Genomic DNA, 22,425 nt, shown 5'->3' on the forward strand with positions numbered 1-22,425 from the left:
TGTTGCGTGCAATGTTATTCCTGATAAAGAGCCCTACCCCAGACTCTGCCCTTCCCTTTCTAACACCCGTCAAGTACACTTTATAATCTCCCACCTCTTCCTCATTATCTCCCCTTACCCGAATATCACTTACTCCTAGCACATCCAGATGCATCCTCTTTGCTGACTCAGCCAGTTCTGCCTTCTTTCTTCCATAAGCCCCATTAATATTGATAGCTCCCCATCGAATTCCATTTCATTCGCCAAGTTGTTTCCAAGGAGTCCCTCGCCTGTCAAATGGGAGTGGGACTCCATTACTCCCATAGGTCCGAGGCTTGCTTAAAGTGTTCTGAGCTCGGTAAATTCATGAAGCAGGATGCTGCCCTACTTGCACATAGTCCAAGTGAGGATCTCTCCTCTAACGGGTTATGGACCACCGGTGAATTTTATAGTCCTAGCCGCCTGAGCACAAGGAGGGCCACGACTCAGAATATGTCCGAGATGCCCACTCCCATTCCATAGCAACTGGTATCCTGACTCTCAGGACCACTTACAAGGCCACTCAGCCGTTGCCCATGGTTCACGGACTAGGACGTGACTACAGTAACCCACAAAGCATTTTCAAACTTTTTTTTTTTGTTTTTGCGGCAAGAGGTGTGTTAGGTGATCTTAACTAATTTTGGGTCACTGAACATGAATCTGTTGTCTGTTTCTATGTATCACGTCACGTTTTCTCGCAATAGGTATATCAAAATAAGAGATAGACCTGAATATTGCATATAAAAAGTACTGAAAAATTTTGGAAATATTTATAAATTTTGGTATTATTATTATTATTATTATTATTATTATTATTATTATTATTATTATATATTTTGAAATAGTTGAATATTGTCTTGAAATTATATACAATGAATAATTATTGAGCATAACATTATAATGAAATATTTAGCATTTATTGTAATATAATACTGATTTACACAAAAACACATAAACAAACAAATCTGAGGCAATGAAAGCAATTTATGTTGACAATTAAAAGTGAATTACAAGCAAACGATGTAACCGAAACAGACTTTCAACCTATTAGGTCGTGTTACGTATATTTAGTTCGTCTTGAAGAGATGTTAAGTACAGAACAAAAATGGCCAGCCAGACACCAGTGGGATCCGAACCCACAACCACCCGATTTTGTGTTGGTTGCTCTACCAATTGAGCTATGATGGCCTAGGCCATCTTTGTTCTGTTGGAAAGGATCTAAGCTACAGGTCTGGCACTACTGCCATCACACTGTAGAGTGCGTTTAAGTTGCTCGTTGAGGGCATTATTTAAGAAGCCTTTCTCGTGGACAGTCATTTTCTTCTGATGACGCAGAGCACAGTTCTCTGCAAAACGTAAAGAATTTCACCTTATTCTCTTGACACGGCATAAGCCCAAAAGCCTATACAGCATTATGTCTATAAGTACAGGCTGTGAAAGCATCAGTGGCAATGAAACTTTTATTCAGTATCTTAATGAATTCATAAATGTGAACAAAATAAACTTTAACAGTCCTAGATGTCCCCTTGGAATGAACGCTTGGCTGCCCAGCGTCTGACTGCATCAAGTTTGTCTTCTCTTTTCAAACACCAACAGTAGTCGGCCATCATTGGTTCATCCCACCTCCTCTGGTATCTTCTTTCTGCCTCCTTGATGTCCTGTTGGAACCTCGCTCCCATCTCTTCACTAACAGCCCCAAGATTTTCCGGAAAGTGTTTGAGATGAGAATGAAGGAAGTGCAGTTTCAGACTCATTCTACACCCCAACTCTTTCATATCATCCAACATCGTTTTCACTATTGTTTCGTATTGTTCATCCTTTACATTTCCTAGGAACTTTGTTATGATGTCTCTTATTGAATTCCATGCAGCAAGTTCCATGGCATTAATTATCTGTTCAAAGTTTCTGTATTTCAGAAGCTTTCTAATTTGTGGTCACCGGGCGGGTTGGCCGTGCGTGTAGAGGCGCGCGGCTGTGAGCTTGCATCCGGGAGATAGTAGGTTCGAATCCCACTATCGGCAGCCCTGAAGATGGTTTTCCGTGGTTTCCCATTTTCACACCAGGCAAATGCTGGGGCTGTACCTTAATTAAGGCCACGGCCGCTTCCTTCCACTTCCTAGGCCTTTCCCATCCCATCGTCGCCATAAGACCTATCTGTGTCGGTGCGACGTAAAGCCCCTAGCAAAAAAAAAAAATAATTTGTGGTCATTTAAAAATGCCTTCCTTGACTTTTGCATCAGATAAATGTGGAAATTTGCTTGCGATGTACTTGAAACAGGGGTTACTTTTGTCCAAGGCCTTAACGAACTGCTTCATGATTCCCAGTTTGATGTGTAGCGGTGGCAAAATAATTTTTTGTGGGTCAACTAAGGCAGCATTTGTAACCTTTTTGTACACCAGGTGTCAAAACTTGTCTCTTGGGCCAGGAAGGTGTAGACCAGTGTTTGTCCGTAGCTCTGCTGTCCCATTCACATTAATAACAAGGGAATTTAGTGTAGCCTGCTTGTTCTCCTAATAGAATACTACACACCTTCACTACACACATCCCACCAGTGCTCATGGTATTTGATTTTATCTAAAACAGTTTGTATTGTGATATAATTTTCTTTTAGTGAAACGGAATGTGCCACAGGAATCTAAGCTAGAATGCACTCAACTCCGACTGTTTAAACAATTGTGGACCTACTGCATCTGCGATAGGTGAAAAATCCATATGAACTTGCTCGTTATCAGAAATTGAGGAACTGTCAGAGTCAGGTAAACTGGTAGGAGGAGAAGGTATTGGAATTTCCGGTCCATGAGGAACAGGTCTGATCGCCGACTTTATATTCGGGTACAAAATACTGTCCTTGTTTCTCTCATTGAATCCCGCTACTTTACACAGGCAAAAGTAACAGTCCCTGGTATGGTGCTGGGGCTAACGCCAAAGCATTCCTATCCTAAATGGAAGGGCCTTACATTTCCCAATGCTCCACTATCGTAGGTTTTCAAGGCACGTTTTACAAATTACGTGGGGAGCCCATGACTTGTCCAAGTCTCCTAATTTTACCTTAAAATATGCATAATATAAACGTTTCACTGATGCAGTTATTGGCCTACTCTGTCCCTTCGTAATATAACACTCACACATACACATAACAGAATGAGTCTGGCTTATTCACACATCTTCTAATTCCTGACACACTTGCCATTTTTGCAACACAACACACTATAGAAAGGTCAGACTTCCGCGACACTCATGGCGCAACTGACTGGCTTCACCGCATTGCCGCTACCATGAGCTAAAAATAGACTCTGTTATCTGACTAATTCAATGGAAGTTACTTAGTTGGTGGAGGAGGTTTGGATTGAATAACTTGCACAACATTAACAAAGCAAACCACGGCCACTCTTAACAACAGCCGATTCGCTGTTATCACAAAGCAGCACTGTGCCGCAATGATACATTTTCAGACAGTAAATGGCAAATAACACAAAAACTAGGTGTGATACAATAGAACCAATGACATTTCTGAAATCAGGAGACCTTATTTAGTTAAAATCACGTATCAGATGCTTTGCCGCAAAAATCATGCTGGGTAGTGTTATCAGTGGAAGATAGGAAATAGATCATAAAACATCAACGCATTAGAAGCAAAAATTTAGTGATCACTTTTGTTGATTTTCAAAAGACGTATGATACTATTCATCGTGAATCATTACTACATATCCTTACTGAATTTTGTCTACATCGGAAACTTCTTAACCTTATTGCGGTCTCTCTGAGAAACACAAAATCTAAAGTTAGGTTTAGAAATGAAATCTCTGAACCATTTGAAATTCATACTGTTCTTCGACAGGGAGATTGATTATCCCCATTGACGTATAATTGTGTGCTGGAAAAAATTATGCGTGAATGGAGTAAGGTATGTCCTCCGACTGTTAAGATTGGAAGAAATATTCGATTAAATTGTCTTGCATTTGCTGATGATCTGGTGCTATTAGCAAATAGTATAGAAGAAGCAAAATTTCAAGTAGAGGAACTAGGAAGATTAGCAGTGAATTTTGGGATGAAAATATCTTTTGATAGAATAAAAATAATGCCATCCTTTAAAGTTGAGACTCCACATATTATATAAAATAATACAGAAAATTAAAGTTGTAAATAAATGTAAATATCTTGATGAAATTGTCACTTGGAATACTAACGAAAAAACATCCATAGATAATAGAACTCTAAAATCGAGACAAGCACAACAAATTACATGGCTGAGTTACAAAAAACCTTATTTTAATTAATGCTAAATTTTGCCGTAATAACTCCATCATCAGACCAGAAGCAACGTATGCAAGTGAAGCATTATTCAAACTAAACACTCAAGCATCAACAGACGAACTGCAGAAAGCGGATAGAAGAATTCTTTGGACAATTATTAATAAAAACATCAGGTTGATGGCCAGTGGAGACTTTTACCCAATTCAGTAATTTACAAGGAAAATGAATCGGTTATTGACACGATGAGAAAATTGAGGATTGCATTTTTTTGGACACACATACTGTTTGCCAGAGTTTAGACTCCTAAAACAGATTTTTGATTTCTTTTGGAATAGTAAAACAAAAAAGAAATACAAATGGATTTGAATGAATTGAAAATTACTACAGAGCAAATTGAAAATAGAGAAGAGAAGAATATTCTAAGCAACAAATATACAAAACTATCACTTAAAACACCAAAACATAAGCAGTTTGTTATATCAGCAGAAGAACGGGCTGCAAGATTGTCTAGAATGAAGAAGTTTTGTGAAGAGAAGAAATGATCAAGTGTTAAAAAATGAACTTATTATTTGATGTACTTATTTTTTGAAGATTTTATTGTGTAAGATTGATTTTGATGCTCCAATGTGTGGGCATGAACAGTGTAAACAAATAAACTATTTTCTAGTAATATCCTAGTTACACTTTTTTCTCACAACCTATATACTGTATGTTATTAAAACAGGAAAGCCCCATAAGAATACTGTAAAATGATGCCTCTCTCGCCTCTGTAGCTTAATTAGGAGAGCTGTTCTTGGCAGCTGAAAACTATGTTGATCGTTCAATTTTTTAAAAATTTTTGCATGGCTGTATTTTTAAAGCAGGTTGAAATATTTAAAAAACTAACAGTATTCAGTATACATGGAAGCTACTTGTGTCAAATTTAATCAAAATCTGTGATGATGAGATAACATTTTAATTAAAAGTTGTCGATTTGACACCCAGGAGGACTCAAATCATATCATATATAAAAATAGGAGCACATAAAAGGATGAACAGAATGACTGGTCAGCATGGGAAGAGGGAGCAACAGAAACACTATGGGAAGTGTCCCTTCTGTCCGTTCATGCATCCGACTTCTTAGTTATTCCTTGGAGTCACTCCACAGGTGGATGTTCTTGAAATATATAGGTCTATGTAGATAAAACTCACCTGTATACTATAACTCTGTCATTTCTACAAGTAGGTTAGTCCCATATTTCTGCTTTTGTGAATAGAAATAGTTTTAAAATAGTTTAGAACAAAGTAGATCCATTTTCAGTCCCATTTCACCACCTCATTCAATCCTCCTCATAGATTTTAATCATTTTTATCTTTGTAAATTCATATAGTTTCTTAAACACAACAAGGTACTTTTTATGATGTTTTTTGATTTGTAATTTCACCTATGCAATGCGACATAGCTGAAGATGTCCCCAAGGAATGAAACATGTACTATAAATAATTAATTTGCTTAAAGCAAATATAAGTATGTGAGGAAAGCAACGGGAAACTACATCACTCCTCATTTCCTTAGTACACCTCTTCAGTGATGCCTAGGCCATCTATAACAGCTGATGGCAGAGCTGTTGAGGATCCCACCGCAGCATCGCTGACGGACTGAACATAAATACAAATATAAGTATCAAAAAGGTGGGTATAGTAGAACTTCACTTAACCAAAATGCTCTGGCAAAATTGTATTTTAATATTTTGGTTTTACCCTCTTGTTTTTAGCCATAGATAGTAGTAATTCTCTTGCTATACTGTATGTGCTGAGAACTACTTGGCAAACCCTATTTTTATATTATGACTTATGCCAGAATGTACGTGTAGCATAAAACAAAAGTTTCTTACCCTCTAGTTTGTTCCATGATACATTTTTTGTTGAACAAGTAGGAATTATTATTATTATTATTATTATTATTATTCCCCCCCCAAAAGTTCCACCAGGGGTGACACATGAAATTGTTTGAAACAAGGTCCAAGTTATGCTGTGGATATGAAGATTGATTGCAGAAGCATTTATAAGATTTCTTAATTTGGTTTGATTCAGTTTCAACATTTGTTGTTGCAGGTGAAGTACAGTCTTTATGTTTGTAGAAGTTGAGTTCTGAAGATAAACTTTTAATACTTAAAAGTGATGAAAAATTTTGCATAGTCCACCAAATATTGCAGTTAAATTCCCAAGTGTAGTCATTACTTATAGTAACTGTTCATGTAGTTGATGGTGATGAAGTGGGATGGCCAGACCGGCCGTTGCGGCTTGCGTCCAAAGGAGGCCGCTCGGACCCCTCAAGTACCCTGAGATACCGCTCGCCCGCACTATGAGGGGAGCAGAGGTGTTGAAGCACGCCGCGCCCGCGGTGAACATATACAGGCTGCGGGCAAGTAGCAGGTCGTGCGCCGCACATCAGCCTTGGCCGGGAGGAGAGCTCCGGCTCGCCGTGCACACGTCGTCCTCGCTGGGGCCGAGGGGGCCCGTCCTCGGACCCAGTTGCTGCACGGCGCCGCGCGGCTGCGGGGGCACTGAAACATTAAAGCTAGGCGGCAGAATATTGTTGGACCATCATCATTTTTTTTGAGGGCACAGGCTTGGTGAGGAGGTTGAGGGGTCAGCGGCGTGCAGATATCCATGGCATTTACTCAAATCAAGCCACAGTGTGTATTGAAGCAGGAGACGGGAGCGTGGTAATGGCCGAGGCAAGGACAGAATGGCAGTTTAACGGATCGGGGAAGGTTTTACAAGAGGCTTACATATAAGACCAAAATATTATAGAAGGGGCAGAAAGCCTTAAAAGTTGAACTCAAAAAAAAATATAACCTTCATATTCCTTTCAAATTATATGAAGCAAGTTGACACAAAATTTACACTGGTTTCACCTGTGACAGGTGAACCCTAAATATCCTCTCGGTGGCTGGATTGCTTACTAACAACGTAACTGGCGTAAGAAAATCGAGAATGATACAAGGCCCATGAAATCTGGGGGCAAGCTTGCCCGCGGGAACAAAATTCTTGACCATCACCTGGTCACCTACCTTCAAAGTGGTGGGTCTCCGTCCACGATCATACCTTTCCCTAACCTTTTCATGAGACACTTTAAGATTGGCTTTAGCCTTCTTCCAAAGATCTTTAATGTTGTCCGGATCTATTGTCTCGGGTAGAATGTCACTCAGAGACCAGAGGTTAGAGAGCGGCGTGTTGGGAACAAACTTGAACATCAAAGAAGCTGGAGTGAAGTTACGAGATTCATGAACCGCCGAATTCAAGGCAAAAGCTAACCAATGCAGGGACGTGTCCCACCTGGAATGATCTTCATGATGATAGGCAATAAGTGCAGACCTGAGATTCCGGTTAACCCGTTCAGCCAGAGATGGTTGAGGGTAATAAGCCGAAGTAGTTACATGAGAGATGGACAAGTCAAAACAGAATTTACGAAATAAATTAGATGTAAAAGCCTTAGCATTATCAGATACAATATATTGGCACGGACCAAAAGAAGCAAAAATAGAATTTAAGCAAGTAATGGTAGACTGAGCGGTAGCCAGCTTAGTCGGAAATAACCAGGAAAATCTGGTAAAACCATCTACACATACAAGGATGAACTTGTTGGCATTACCCTTTGACTGGGGGAATGGTCCTACATAATCAATATACAGGCGTTCCATGGGGCGCGACGCTTGCTGAGAAGACAAGAGGCCTACCTTGGTGGACATGGTCGGTTTACTAAGCAAACAGGATTTACAAGCCTTTACTAGTTCACGGATTTCACCGTCCATACCTTTCCAGATGAACATATCACGAATCTTTTCACGAGTTTTAAAGATACCAAGATGCCCTCCTAATGGGGTCTCATGATAATACTTGAAGATCATAGGTACAAGAACCGCTGGAACAACAACTTTCATCATCTTATCATGCCTCGAAGGGCAACATAGAACCCCATTCCTCAGAACATAAGGGATAACATGTTCCCCAGAAGAAAGAGTTTCCATTATCGGAGCCAGCGTCGGATCTTCGCGTTGGTATTTCTCAATATCCCTAAAAAGCATGGGAGCATCAGTTAAGATGGCATTAACATCAAATAGTGTGGACTCGGGAGGTGATGAACGGTCGCCCGGTTCATGGTTCTCAACGTCGTTTGAAAACATACGGCTGAGTCCATCAGCAACAACATTTTCAGTACCTCTGATATGCCTGACATCGAATTGGAAGGCAGAAATACGGATGGCCCAGCGGGCTATCCGACCAGTACGACGCGGCCTACCTAAGACCCAGCTTAAGGCTTGATTATCTGTCTCCAGGTCGAATTTAACATGTTCCAGATAGAGACGGAACTTCTCTAAGGCGAATAAGACTGCCAAACCTTCGAGCTCATAGATGGAATACTTGGCTTCTTGAGCCGACAAAGTCCTAGATGCATAGGCGATGGGTCGCCTCCCTAGTTCAGTCTCTTGAAGAAGGACTGCCGCTACTGCTGACGACGACGCGTCGGTTTGGACGATGAATTTCTTCGAGAAATCAGGCATAGCAAGTACAGGGGCATTACAAAGTGCTAATTTAAGGTCTTCAAAAGCGGCTTGTTGAGAATGCCCCACTCGAATTTGATGCCTTTCCTACGAAGAAGGTTTAAGGGCGCCGCTCTATTAGCGAAGTTAGGAATAAACTTCCTGAAGAAATTCACCATACCAATGAACCTGGCGATACCTTTAGTGTCCTTGGGAGGTTTGAAATCACGGATGGCCTGTGTTCTAGAATGATCGACTGCTACACCATCAGGTGACACAATATGCCCTAGGAAAGACATAGAGGGCTTAGCAAAGGCAACCTTGGACAACTTAACAGTTAACCCAGCCTTACGAAGGCGATCGAGAACCTCTCGCAGATGATCTAGATGTTCTTCAAAAGTCTCTGAAAATACGACGACATCATCCAAGTAGTGATATAAGTACTCAAATTTGATGTCGGAGAAGACCCTATCTAGTAGCCTAGTGAGTACAGCTGCTCCGGTGGGGAGCCCGAAAGGCACGCGGTTGTATTCGTATAAATTCCAGTCCGTGGCAAACGCTGTAAGATGTTTAGACTCTTCGGCAAGGGGAATTTGATTATAGGCCTGATTCAAGTCCAAGATAGTAAAGAACTTGGCCTTACGAAACCATGAAAAACAAGAATGAAGGTCGGGAAGGGGCACAGATTGTAACACCACCTTCCGATTGAGAGCCCTGTAATCAATGACAGGCCTGAAGCCTCCTTGGGGTTTCGGGACCAAAAAAATAGGCGAAGAATACGCTGACTTAGAGGGCCTAATAATACCGTCCTTCAACATCTGATCGATGATTTCTTTTAGAGCCTTCATTTTAGGTGGAGATAGCCTATAAGGTGGAAAACGGACAGGAATCGAATCCGTGACCTCAATTTTGTATTCAATAAGGTCAGTAACACCAAGAGTATCAGAGAACACCTCGGGAAACGACTGACACAGTTTGCGAATACTATCAGCCTGCTCCTCAGGTAGATGTCTAAGGTCTAACAACATCTCATCCTGGGTAGGCGAAATAGACGAACATGACACAGAATTACACTTTAATAGAGGGATATTACAATTAGAGGCAAATTTGAAAGTGCAAGACCTACTCTGAAGATCAAGCACAAGACCAGTGTGGGAAATAAAGTCCGCTCCCAATATAATGGGGCAAGACAAATGCTTGGCCACAAACAATTTAACTTTCCATGAAAACTTAAAAATACGAATTTTGACCAGTAAGGAACCTAGAATTTCTAATGGAGATGAATTAGCCGATACGTATTGAACAGGAGAAGAGACATAGTCAGGAAGTTTACAAACCGTTTTCAATTTAGAATACCATTCAGCCGAAATAATCGAACAAACACTTCCTGAATCTAAGAGAGCTGTTATAGGCTCGTTATTTAACTCAATCTTAAGAAAAGGAACAGGTGCGGGGGTATCCGCCGCAATCCTAAGACACTCTTTGGGACCTTCAAAAGATGAATTTGAAAATTGCTCGTTCCCTGAAGTTACAACCTGTTTACTAGGGGCTGAGTCTCGGGAAGATGGATTAGTCGACTCAGCCGAAGCCACTAGTCACTTTTTATTATTGGCATAGTTGGAATTTGCACCGGAAGTTGAGCAGGAGGGGGTGCTATTTGAGTTTGGGCAATTCTTGGCGATATGTGAGAAGGCTCCACACTTAAAACAGCCTTGTGATGACCCGGCTCCATTCCTTGTCCCACTTGACTTGATCAGTGGACACTTGTTGCGCAGATGGTCAGGCGACCCGCAAGCGTAACATTTACGGGGATTGACTGGTCGGCGAGGTGGAGGCCGAGTGTTACTAAAAGAAGGCGGGGGTTCTTTCGCGACACGCAAGGAATCGGCGTATCTAACTCCTTCCGCTGAGACGGCCAATGCTTCAAGTTCAGAGAAACTTTGCGGGCACGCCGCGAAACACAAATATGACCTATAGGGAGGTGAAATTCCCTCTACAATAGCCTGTACAATCTGATCTTCAGGAAAATGAAGGGCAAACACCCTAGTATAAAACTTAATGTCTTGTATGAAATCAGCCAAGTTCTCATCCAATCGCTGTACACGATAATAGTACTTCTGAATCAGAGATGACCTCGCGCGGGCGGGAATAAAATTTGCAAGCAAGTGTGCATGAAAATCTTCAATAGATGACTGTTCGGCTATGGCTCTTACTATTTTGTCAGAGAGAATACCAATAGCATAAGGATAGATGATTTGCAAAATTTGACATGGAGAAAGAGAAAACACAAGGGCATGATCCCGAAATTCAACCAGAAATCTTAAAAATGAAATTACTTCACTGGTGGTATTAACCGAAAACTTAGAGATACCTCTGAGCAACATTGCCAATGGATGAGGCAAGCTGCTAAACCCGGGTGACATAGTAGGTAAAGGTTTCAATGGCAAGGAAGTTAATTCAGAACGGATGTTACTCAACGATGCACGGCGTTCAGATTCGTTATCCAATGGGGCAGAGGTAGTTTGAGCGGCGATGGTTTTCCTATTAACTTCTCCCTTATGAGGCTCTTCCTCGCTACCTACATTCACTGTGGTGGGTAGATCGCTTTTGGGAGGAACCTCCCCTGTTAACAACTGAGTGACCTTGCTAGATAATTCAGACATATTTTCAAGCAGCGTACTAGCTTCCTTCTTCTGAACGTCATTCAACTTTAGAGACAACAGATCGTTAACCCTATTCGAAAAGTGATATAGCCTAGCTTGCACACGCTTAATTTGATTAGGAGAAGGATCATTTTCATCAAAAAAACTAACTACAGAAGCTAGCCCAGTAATATTCTCCGTGATCGTGGAAAGAGAGTCGTCAATTTCTTTCTCTCCCAAATTGGGGATGGAAATAGGCAAATCTAGGGACTCTCTAAGCTTGTTTGTGTCTACTGCAACCGTGCCTCCAGATTGTACATTTCTAATAGTCAATTCATAGATCAACTCCTCCTTGCGCAAATAGTTAAGATGGAGAACATCGCGAGGGCCGGGCATGGTGACAGAACAATTTTGAAAAACTCAAAAAATTCCAGCAACTGGGAAAATAGTTAGAGTTCGGGACAAACAATTTTTAGCCGTCAAAAGGGGCTAAATTGAGACCCATTCAACCACGCCCTGCTACCACTTGTTACCGTATTTTGGTGGTAGGTAGAGGTGTAAGAAGGTGCGGGCGTGAATGGGTCTCAAACTACGGAATCAAAGTTAATGTAAAATTTAACAAGGTTATATTTTCTTTTCAATATTAAGTAATAACAAAGAACAGGTACTTAGTAGCCGAAACACAATTTGAAATGTACAATTACAGGGATTACAGAATTTGGGCTTCGAGCCCTGAGTTCACAATTCTTGAGCAACTAGCCCAACTTTCCGATATACAAATTTTAACAAAGGGGCAGAAGACCCCAATCAAACCCTGGAGCACTTGCTCCAAATTACACAGTAAAGCCTCCTCGAGGCATACAACACTCCGTTTCCAAAAGAGCCACTCGCTCTTTAATTTAAGCCTCTCCCAGGCCACACCAAACTCCACCTTCAAGCTGTCCTCAACGGACATAAACACAGGGGTGACATACCCAATCTACTGAGGTCTATTAAATGAAAAGCAGGTTAATTAAATGACCTCTAAAACAATTTGAGAGGAGGCGAACTTGCACTCCTAATACACTTTGATTAAGACCTACTTGGCCCTAGGCCGTTAATACAAGGGCTAATCCCATACTAAAGAGGTGACTTAAGAAGAGAACAATTTGTTTTACGTTAACGGAGAATAGGTTGAGAAAACTAAGTTCACCTCACAACAATATGAGTGGGAGCTCGAGAGGGTTAGCACTCTCTATCCCAGTATGAAGCTTTAAAAGAGAATATATGAAAAGAGTAGTTACATTTTAGGAAAAGGTTACATGGTTGAACGCTTAGAACCCGCCCCGAAAGTTAAACTGCTGAGCTAGCAAAGAAAGAAGTTATTAATCGGCCATTACCTTGTTGTTGACCGCTGCCGAAGAAAGAGGCGCTTCCCGCCCCCTGCTATGTACTTAACACACTGAAAGATGGAACAGAAGTGGCCCGGAGACCCTAAAATCAGCAGTTTATATCCTCTCGCGGAAGGTTCTAGGCGTTAGGGGAAAGAAAACACCCTCCCACAAACTTTTTATTGGCTAGGTTACAGAAACATATCCAAGTTGGGGGGAAATACATCGGATTGGTCGGAAATTACTAAAAGAAATTCGGGATTGGATAAATCTAAAACAAGGGGAAAAAGAGGGGTATACAGCCAACTTAAACAATAACTGAAAATTTTTTAGCAAAGACAAACATTTGAAATAAAAATTTCTCCAACAAAATAGTTCTTTGACTCCGCACTAGGGTGCACTATTGTTGATCTTCCGTAGTGTCCTCTAGGAGAGAAAGTTCACACTTCTTACTTCAGGCGAAACAAAACACATCAAAAATGACACAGTTCAAAAACTCAAAATTTTCCACGTGGTGACATCTTCTGAGAAGGTAGCGAATTAATAGCGTATATAAAGTTCAGACTTCCTCCAGCAGAGGAGTTTCAACAGGCGCACATTTTAAATTAGCGGTGTGGAGGTGTACCGCCCGGTACAATTATTATTATTATTATTATTACTGTATTATTAATCATGAGGATCATGTAGACTGTGATTAACATTGCTTCAGTTGCGGGAGTTTCATCTTGTTTACTGCTTGGACTATACTGCAGCTTCTGTTAGGAAACCACGGCCGCTTCCTTCCAACTCCGAGGCCTTTCCTATCCCATCGTCACCATAAGACCTATCTGTGTCGGTGCGACGTAAAGCCACTAGCAAAATAAAAGAAAAAAAACCGGAACCTTCACCTCATCAATGCAGTAATTAAAATTTTGTCATCAATTTAAGATATGGTTTCCTGGAGAGCATCACATATTATGATCTTTCCTACCTTTTAAAAGCTCCACTCAGGCTTATTCATGTACTAATGTTACTCCACGCTATCTCTCCACTGACAGCTCAGAACATCCCACTTAGTCGAGCAGTTCATCTCCGTATTCCCAGGTCTTTTGAGTCCAAATTTTGCAGCATTTTTGTAACACTATTCTTTTGTTGGAAAGCCCCCACAACAAATCATGCTGCTTTCCTTTGGATCTTTTCCCGTTCTCGTATCGAGTAATCATGATGTGGGTCCCCAACACTAGAACCATGTTCTGATTGGGATCTTACCAGAGACTTATACACCCTCTCTTTTACAACCCCTGAATATTCTCGTAACGGTATGAAGAGATCTGTATCCTTTATTTACAAACTCGTTTATGTGATTTCTCCAATGAAGATCTTGCCTTATATTAAACCCTAAGTACTTACAGTGATCCCAATGAGATACATTTATCTCATCAACACAGTAATTAAAACCGAAAAGACTTTTCCTTATTGCTAAAATTTATAACCTTATTTTTCATCCTTTTTTTATGTTGTTAATTGGTATATTGTATTGTTCACAGTCCGATTTCTGTCGTGCTTTGGAGAGTGAAGAGGATGATGGGATTAAGTTCAAAGTTGACCGTTGGAAACGAACTGAAGGAGGGGGTGGAGTAACTTGTGTTCTGCAAGATGGAGTCGTATTTGAGAAGGCTGGTGTCAATATTTCTGTTGTGTCCGGGAACCTGCCTGCAGCGGCAGTGGCACAAATGAGAGCTAGGTAAGGTATAGTTGCTCAAAACAGAAGAATGAGTGCATGGTATTGTGTGTTCCTTGCATTTAGTATTTTAATCGACTTAATTTTAATTATTATCAATATATAATCCACCTTTCATGTAGAAAAAGAAGATACAAACCTTGCAAGGAACTTATACACTGTATTTTATTCCTTGTTTAATAATGTTATTTTTTTTTTTAAAACAGGTTTCTTATAATGTAATATCTATATTGAAATTGTGTGTTCGGCAGACTGAAAAGCTTTTAAGTTACATGAAATTGACGATTGCATCGAATTAAAAAATTTTCACATGGCAGCTGTTACCATACGCTTATTAGTAATAATTGTATCGAAGGATTTTGACAGAGAAAACAAAGATCCGAAATGGTGGTTACCAGGAGTTAAAAAAAATCCAAATAAAAGTATCTAGACTCTATTTTAGGCCTGGCAATAAACTAGTAGTGAAGATGGTCATACTGCTTACCAACACACAAAGAAAGAGGCAAAAGCAAAGGCTGCTAGTAGGGACAACTTTTGTGATACATTGCCTACAGTTTTCAATGACAAGCAACTATTCAAAAATTGCAAAACGGAGACATTGTGAATCCCAAAACACAAAGGTAACGAAATATATTCTGGAAAAACAAGGAAATCTAACATCTAATGAAGATATAAAACAAAGGCAAGAAATGTACTTCTGAGAACTGCTAAACAGAACTTATCCACATGTACCATTTGATAAACTGCCCCCAGTCGAAGGCCGTTGTTAGTTTGATATAGCCACAAAGACGCACACAAAATGCTGTCAGTTGGCACACTTACTTATTTAGGACTATTTATCGACAGATTACATATTAAACACTCATATAACCTAATTAACTGCCGTAACAACAAAACACCATATCCACCATTTTAACAACTGCCTGTCACGGAGCACATGGAGATTACAACCTTGAAACAGATGACTGCTTACAAGCATGCCGTCTACAACACGAGGTCACAAGTACAATTCCTGTTAAACCATAACTCCAACTAAGCAATAACTAGTCTCCACCATCAAGACCACCTCCTTATATATGTGCCTGGCCAAGCTTCTAGAAAGATATGCCACAACAGACCTTCTCATAAATTCTAGAGTGCTTAAAGCCCAGATATAATGTAAAGAATATTCTCCATAGTTCTCATCTTACCTAGTGCCATTCCGGATTTTACAGCGTGTTTCACAATACTGTAGTGGATTACACATCATATATACTATTATAAAAAAATATATAAATTATATATTATTAATTACAGGTTCTTACATTAATTAACATATACATACAGCACATGTTTCATGACATAACCTCACAAATAATCTGATCATGTTGTCTGTACAGATGATGTAAATAATAATAATAATAATAATAATAATAATAATAATAATAATAATAATAATAATAATAATAATAATAATAATAATAATTTGAGCTCGATACATGCATTATTTACTCATGGGTGAGAGAATATTGTTTTCAAGTTATATCAGTTTGTCACACTTGCGTCAATATCCCCCTTATAACTTGAAACAATTTCCACAGTCTGTCACACTCGTCGACTTTGCCTTGGTCGTAGATTGTATCTTCTCTCTTTCTCGACGTTGCTGGATGTGCTCTCCTCCTCTTGAGTGGATCGTGCCGTGTTAGGGGTTGGGTTTGCCTCACCGCCAGCCTCTTCCTTGATGATTGTCGATGCATTCTCTCATGACCAGACTGAGCTGTGTCATCAGTAGCCTCTCCTACAGGTGGACCCGTGCTAGTACCAGGCTTACTCTGTATGCGCAGCGGTTGGGTGACTCGCCGCAACTCCGATGCATGGACCTTGACAGGAGAGTTGGTCTTTAGTAATTAGACCCCATGGCCCAGCTGCTTATCCACCTCGACGGGACCAACCCACTTAGGTGCGAGACCTGCGTGAAACCCTTCAATCTTATTACTGACTGGATGGTCACGTTACAGTACTTGTTGTCATAAGTTATGAATTTCATTATGGCCCGTATTGACAATTGATCACTATCAAAGGGTAGGAAGGGTCCACCTATTCAGTACTATTAGTTTGTATATTGTCTTATAACACTGGGACTAGTTTCGACCCCATATATATTGGGTCATCTTCAGTGTGTCATATCAGTCATATCACTGTTTATATCATTATTGGTTATATGTGTGCTTATGTCTTCCAATTGGAGCATGGCTGAAGATGACCCAGTATATATATATGGGGTCGAAACTAGTCCCTGTGTTATAAGACAATATACAAACTAATAGTATTGAATAGGTGGACCCTTCCTACAGTATTTGTTGGCCTGGTAGGAAAATCTGGGTCTCTTCTACATCTTGAGCCTTGAATTGGGTAAAGGATCTCTTCTCAGTCAAAGCTTGCTTCTCCTTGATGTGCTGCTGCTGCTGGTGCCACTCTGCCAGAGAAACGGCTGCATCATCTTGACCAAAAGTGGGTGGTGGATGAATCTCCCAATCCCCGGTCCCGTATAGCTGTCGACCGAGGAACAGCTCTGCTGGGGAATAGCCGGTGACACAGTTGATGCGTCGTCACAGGGCAAAGAGTGACTGTGGTATCTGATAGTCCCACAGTCGATGTTCTTTGTCTATTAGGTGAACCCGTAGCATCCTTTTTGCTCCTGGTTCCATCGTTCCTTTGGATTGGCCCTTGGGTTGTAGATAGGGGTGGTCCAGTGCTCCACACCCCATTTAGTCATCATTTGTTGCCACTTCCTTGACGTGAACTGACTCCCATTGTCCGACAGAATACACCATGGGTAACTGTAGCGGCTGAATACCTCATCTTGTAGAAGGCTGGCGATATATCCCGTCATGGATTCTGGTATCGAAAAGGCCTCAATCCATCTTGTGAAGAGGTCATTGATTACTAGGAGTCCTGTTTTACCCTGTGGTGTTCTAAGGTAAGGACCCATCAAGTCCAGGGCTATGACCTCCTAAGGGCATTGCGGCCGTCTTCTTCCCTGACCTGTTGCTCGCTTTGGTGCAGGCACAGATGTAGTACCCCTTCACTTAGTCCAAGATGTCTTTCCGCATGTTGACCCAGAAGAATCTTCGTCGGATAGACTGATATGTCTCTTCGCCTCCTCGATGTCCGGCTTCAGTGCTGTCGTGGAATTTATCGAGTGTGCTGTCTGGGGATCACCACTACTGCAGGCATGTCAGAGAGCTGTAACCTATACATTAAGAGTCCTCCGTCAACCCGGAATTTCTTGTAACACATTTTGAATTCCCTCGGGACGAGTCAACTATTGGTGTTCTGTCTCCTAATCTACTGCGTCATGGTCCTACAGGGCTTATCTTGTTCTTGCCACTGTTTGATTACTACCAGATAAAGTTCCTTCTTGATGGTCATAAGGAAGGTGCCTTAGGCTCACTCCGGTGTTTTCGTAGGAACTCCCTCTGGACAATAGTGCTCCTAGCTTCAGGTTCCATCACCGGGTGCCTAGATAAGCTGTCTGCTCCTAAATTCATCGGTCCTGGGATGTGATACACATCGAAATCTAATTCTGTGATTAACAGAGCCCACCACATCAATTTAGGTTTTGAGCCAGAGACCGAGTTCAACCATTTCAGAGTGGCGATATCAGTGTAGAGCTGGAACTTTCTTCCCTCCAAGTAGCCTCTGAATTTGCCCATGGTCCTCACCATGGCTAGGGCTTCCTTCTTGGCAGTGCAGTAGCGTTGTTTGGAGGGAGATAGCGTTCTGCTGGCATACTCAATGATGTCCCTTCCGCCGTCACTCCTCTCCTGGAATAACACTGCTCCTAAGCCGGAGTCCCTGGCGTCCGTCTACAGGCACATCTTCCGTTGAGGGTCGAGATGGGCTAGACCGGGAGCGTTGCATATCGCAGCCTTAATGCCTTGCTGTCCATCGGAATGGACGGTTGTTATGGAGTAGATCGGTGAGTGGTATTGCCTGCTCTTTAAAGTGTGGCACGAAGCTGCTATACCATCCACACTAGCCAAGGAACTGACGTACTTGTCGTTTGGTCCGCGGGCGTTTAGCTTCTTCGATAGCTCGATTCTTCTCCGGTTGTAGGATGCTAAAAGGTTTGTTTTGTCGCCTATTCAATACATATAAATTTTACAATTTAGGAATTTATTATTGATTCCACTTGAGACATGTTTCGCCCTTCATTGAGGGCATCATCAGTCAAATTATCTCCTCAAGGCAAAAATCAGGTACCTGGTTAGTAGTTGACATGCACAAATTAATACATATTATTAATACACATTACAAAAATTAAGTAAGAGAAACAGTTGTACAATAGTGATGGGTGAACATATAGAATAAGAAGTCAGGACCATTGCGTAAAATTAAAATAGTAGAGTTCGGCAGTGGTGCTCTGGAGAACAGTTGACGCAATCATAGGAAGAAGCGTGCTGTTTCAGCTAGTCTTTCAGGTCAGGCATGGGGTAGACGTCACTAGCGGTCTTCCCGTTCAACCTGCAGAAGTCCACACACAATCGATACTACCCATTCTTCTTCTTCTTTTTCTTCTTTGGTAGGACGATAAGGTGAAGCAAACAGGATGTAGGAGGTTCGATGAGATCTTGCCCTTCCATCTCTTGAATCTTCTGAATGACGAAGTTACGTTTAACTGGGTTGATTGGATATGGAGGTTGCTTTATGGGTAAGGAAGTGCTGCATTCAATGGTGTGCGTTACCGTGGTAGTCCAAATTGGTGATCACTTCCGGAAAGTCCTTTAAGGTGTGTCTCAGCTCCTCTTCTTCACTTGGTTGAAGATGCATTAACTGGATATCTCTCGGGTTTACTTCGACTTCCGTATCCGTGCAAGGCGGGAAATTTCAGTCGTGCCAGGCGACCCTCAGACGTGGCACTTTTCCCAAAAAGACTTCAAGAGCTGCATAGTCTAGGATCTCCTTGTATTCCACCAGAAAGTCAGGACCTAATATGATGTCAGATATCAGGTTCTGAATCACAACATCAATTACAATAGGCATGTTCATGCATTTAGCGGTTAGGTTAGTCTGTCCTTGAATGGAATAGGTTTCCCCGTCCGCTGCTCCCACTACCCTTCCAAGATGGTGAGACTTCCAAGATGGCGGTAGTAATCTGGCAACAGTCCCGTTGACAGATGAATGGCTTGCTTGGCTGTCGAGTATGGCTGAAAAATTCTCGTTGCCTATCCTTAAGGTGATAGGTAGGCGGGTTTAGCCTGTTCTACTCACAATCTGACCAATCACTCTCCTACTTGACCCCCCTCAATCCAGAATGGTCCGGACCTAGTTTTCAGACATCAAGGCTGGGCACTTGTTCTTCATGTGTCCCGTTCTTCCACACTGGTAGCACTTCCTAACTGTGCTGGTCTCTTCCATAGTTTTGCTCTTGTGTTCCTCCTCCAACTGGGCAATGATTCTGTGTAGATCATCCAAGTATCTCGGTTGTGGTACTTTCACTAGGGGTCGAATTTTATCGTAGAGTAACTCTGTGATGTCTGGTAAGATCTTGTTTTCGCTTTCTTCCAGGTGCAGACGCATGAAGAGTTGGTACTTCTGTAGGACGGAGGCACTAGCTCATACCAGTGGGTTGTGTCTCAGTCAGTGGCTTCCTTTTCACAGAGCTCTTCACCCCTTTGGAATTAAACCTAGCGAGGAATTCCCTCTTGAAGTCCGTCCAGTTTAAATTTAAATCCTTCAAGTTATTCCACCAAGTAGCGGCTTGCCCCTTTAATCGCGGTGTGATGAGTTGCATGAAGATGTCCTCTGGTAGATTAGTCCTTCCTAACAGACTGACCGATCCCTAGACGAAGCTAGTCGGGTTCTCTTCCAGTCGCCCGTGGTATTCCGGAAGGCTTTCTATAATCGCCTTCGGGTCTAGGTGTACTGTATTGCCTGTTAGGTTTGAGGGATTTAGAGGTGTGGCCATACATCCTGTTTCAGTTAATCTATCTTTTACTGCTTGAAGGATGCTTTCCCTCATATTCTGCACATATCCCTTCATGGTCGAAAACCGGTTATCTAACCTTCTTTCCACAGCAGAAATATGGCTCCCAAAATATCCCTTGATGGCAGAGATATGGCTTTCAAAATTTCCCTCGATGGTAGAAATTCTCCCCTCAACCTGTTGCTTTATGCCAGAAACCTGGATTTCCACCTCCTCCTTGCGGTTCGAGATATCCCCTTCCAGCTGGCTTACCCTGCTATCGATCTGTTCAACCTGTCCCAATGCAATATCTACTGCGTTAATCGATTGATGACGTCGCTAATTTGCAATGAAATCTTGTCATCTATGGTTGAAATTTTTGATTCTGGGCCATGTTCAACTTTGTAAACCTGCATGTACACTTGTGATATTCGTCCGGATAAGACTGTATTAGCTTGGGGAATCTCATCTGAAATTTTGTCATTTACTTTCAAAATTTGGTTTGCAATGTTTTGTTAGGCCATAATTTACACCTGAAATTTTGTCATTGACAGCCTGTATCATGCTCGTTAACTTTGAACACATTTTTCGTTATATTAACCTCTTCTTCTGTCTCTGAAACTTCGTCGACTTTGATAAAAATGTTTCAGGATCTTCTCCTTTTTCGATGAAATCTTCCCGTAACCGCGTCTACAGCGATTTCTTCTCCCTGTTCGTTAGATTTCTCTTGGTGAGTTTGTCTTTGAGTTGTTTCACCGACAAATTTTCTAGTATCACTTGCATTTTGATCTATTTCGCACTACACTCGTATTCACTCGTAAATTCTTACGTCCTCGTCATAGTCACCAGTTAATGTAGCCACAAAGACGCACACAAAATGCTGTCAGTTGGTACACTTATTTAGAACTATTTATCTACACATTACATATTAAACATGCATATAACCTAATTAACTGCTGTCACAACAAAACACCATATCAAAAAACCACCATTTAAAAAACTGCCTATCACGGAGCACATGGAGATTACAACCTTGAAACAGATGCCTGCTTACAAGCATGTCATCCACAACATGAGGTCACAAGTACAATTCCTGTTAAACCATAACTCCAACTAAGCAATAACTCGTCTCCACAATCAAGACCACCTCCTTATATATGTGCCTGGCCAGGCTTATAGAAGGATATGCCGCAACAGACCTTCTCGTGAATTCTAGAGTACTTAAAGCCCAGATTAATGTAAAGAATATTCTCCATAGTTCTCGTCTTACCTAGTGCCATTCTGGATGTTACAGTGTGTTTCACAATACTGTAGTGGATTACACATCATATATACAGGTAATAATAAATTATATACTATTATGTACAGGTTCTTACATCAACCAAACTTACATATATGTACAGCACATGTTTCATGACATAACCTCACAAATAATTCAATCGTATCGTCTGTACATATGACGTAAATAATAATAATAATAATAATAATAATAATAATAATAAATTAATTATGGTTCATGGTGTGGGTTACTGTAGTCACGTCCTAGATCGTGAACCATGGCCAACGGCTGAGTGGCCTAGTAAGTGGTCCTGAGAGTCAGGATACCAGTTGCTATGGAATGGGAGTGGGCATCTCGGACATATTCTGAGTCGTGGCCCTCCTTGTGCTCAGGCGGCTAGGACTGTACAATTCACCAGTGGTCCATAACCTGATAGAGGAGAGATCCTCACTTGGACTATGTGTAAGTAGGGTAGCATCCTGCTTCATGAATTTACCGAGCTCAGAACATTTTAAGCAAGCCTCGGACCTATGGGAGTAATGGAGACCCACTCCCATTTGACAGGCGAATGACTCCTTGGAAACAGCTTGACGGACGAAATAGAATTCGATGGGGAGCTATCAATATTAATGGGGTGTATGGAAGAAAGAAAGTAGAACTGGCTGAAT

The 22,425-nt window shown here is 41.3% G+C and overlaps 1 protein-coding gene across 1 annotated transcript in view; it reads left to right on the forward strand.

Annotated features, from left to right (window-relative positions):
* Window positions 1-22,425, forward strand: part of Coprox (oxygen-dependent coproporphyrinogen-III oxidase) — a 75,463-nt gene that overhangs the window by 19,201 nt on the left and 33,837 nt on the right. Inside the window, exon 3 of the mRNA XM_067137529.2 lies at window positions 14,338-14,534. Within this exon, the coding sequence (XP_066993630.2) occupies window positions 14,338-14,534 (197 nt within the window). The remainder of the gene's footprint in view (window positions 1-14,337; window positions 14,535-22,425) is intronic.

The sequence above is a fragment of the Anabrus simplex genome, chromosome 1 (genome assembly GCF_040414725.1).
Source record: "Anabrus simplex isolate iqAnaSimp1 chromosome 1, ASM4041472v1, whole genome shotgun sequence".
In the NCBI taxonomy this organism is placed as follows: Eukaryota; Metazoa; Arthropoda; class Insecta; order Orthoptera; family Tettigoniidae; genus Anabrus; species Anabrus simplex.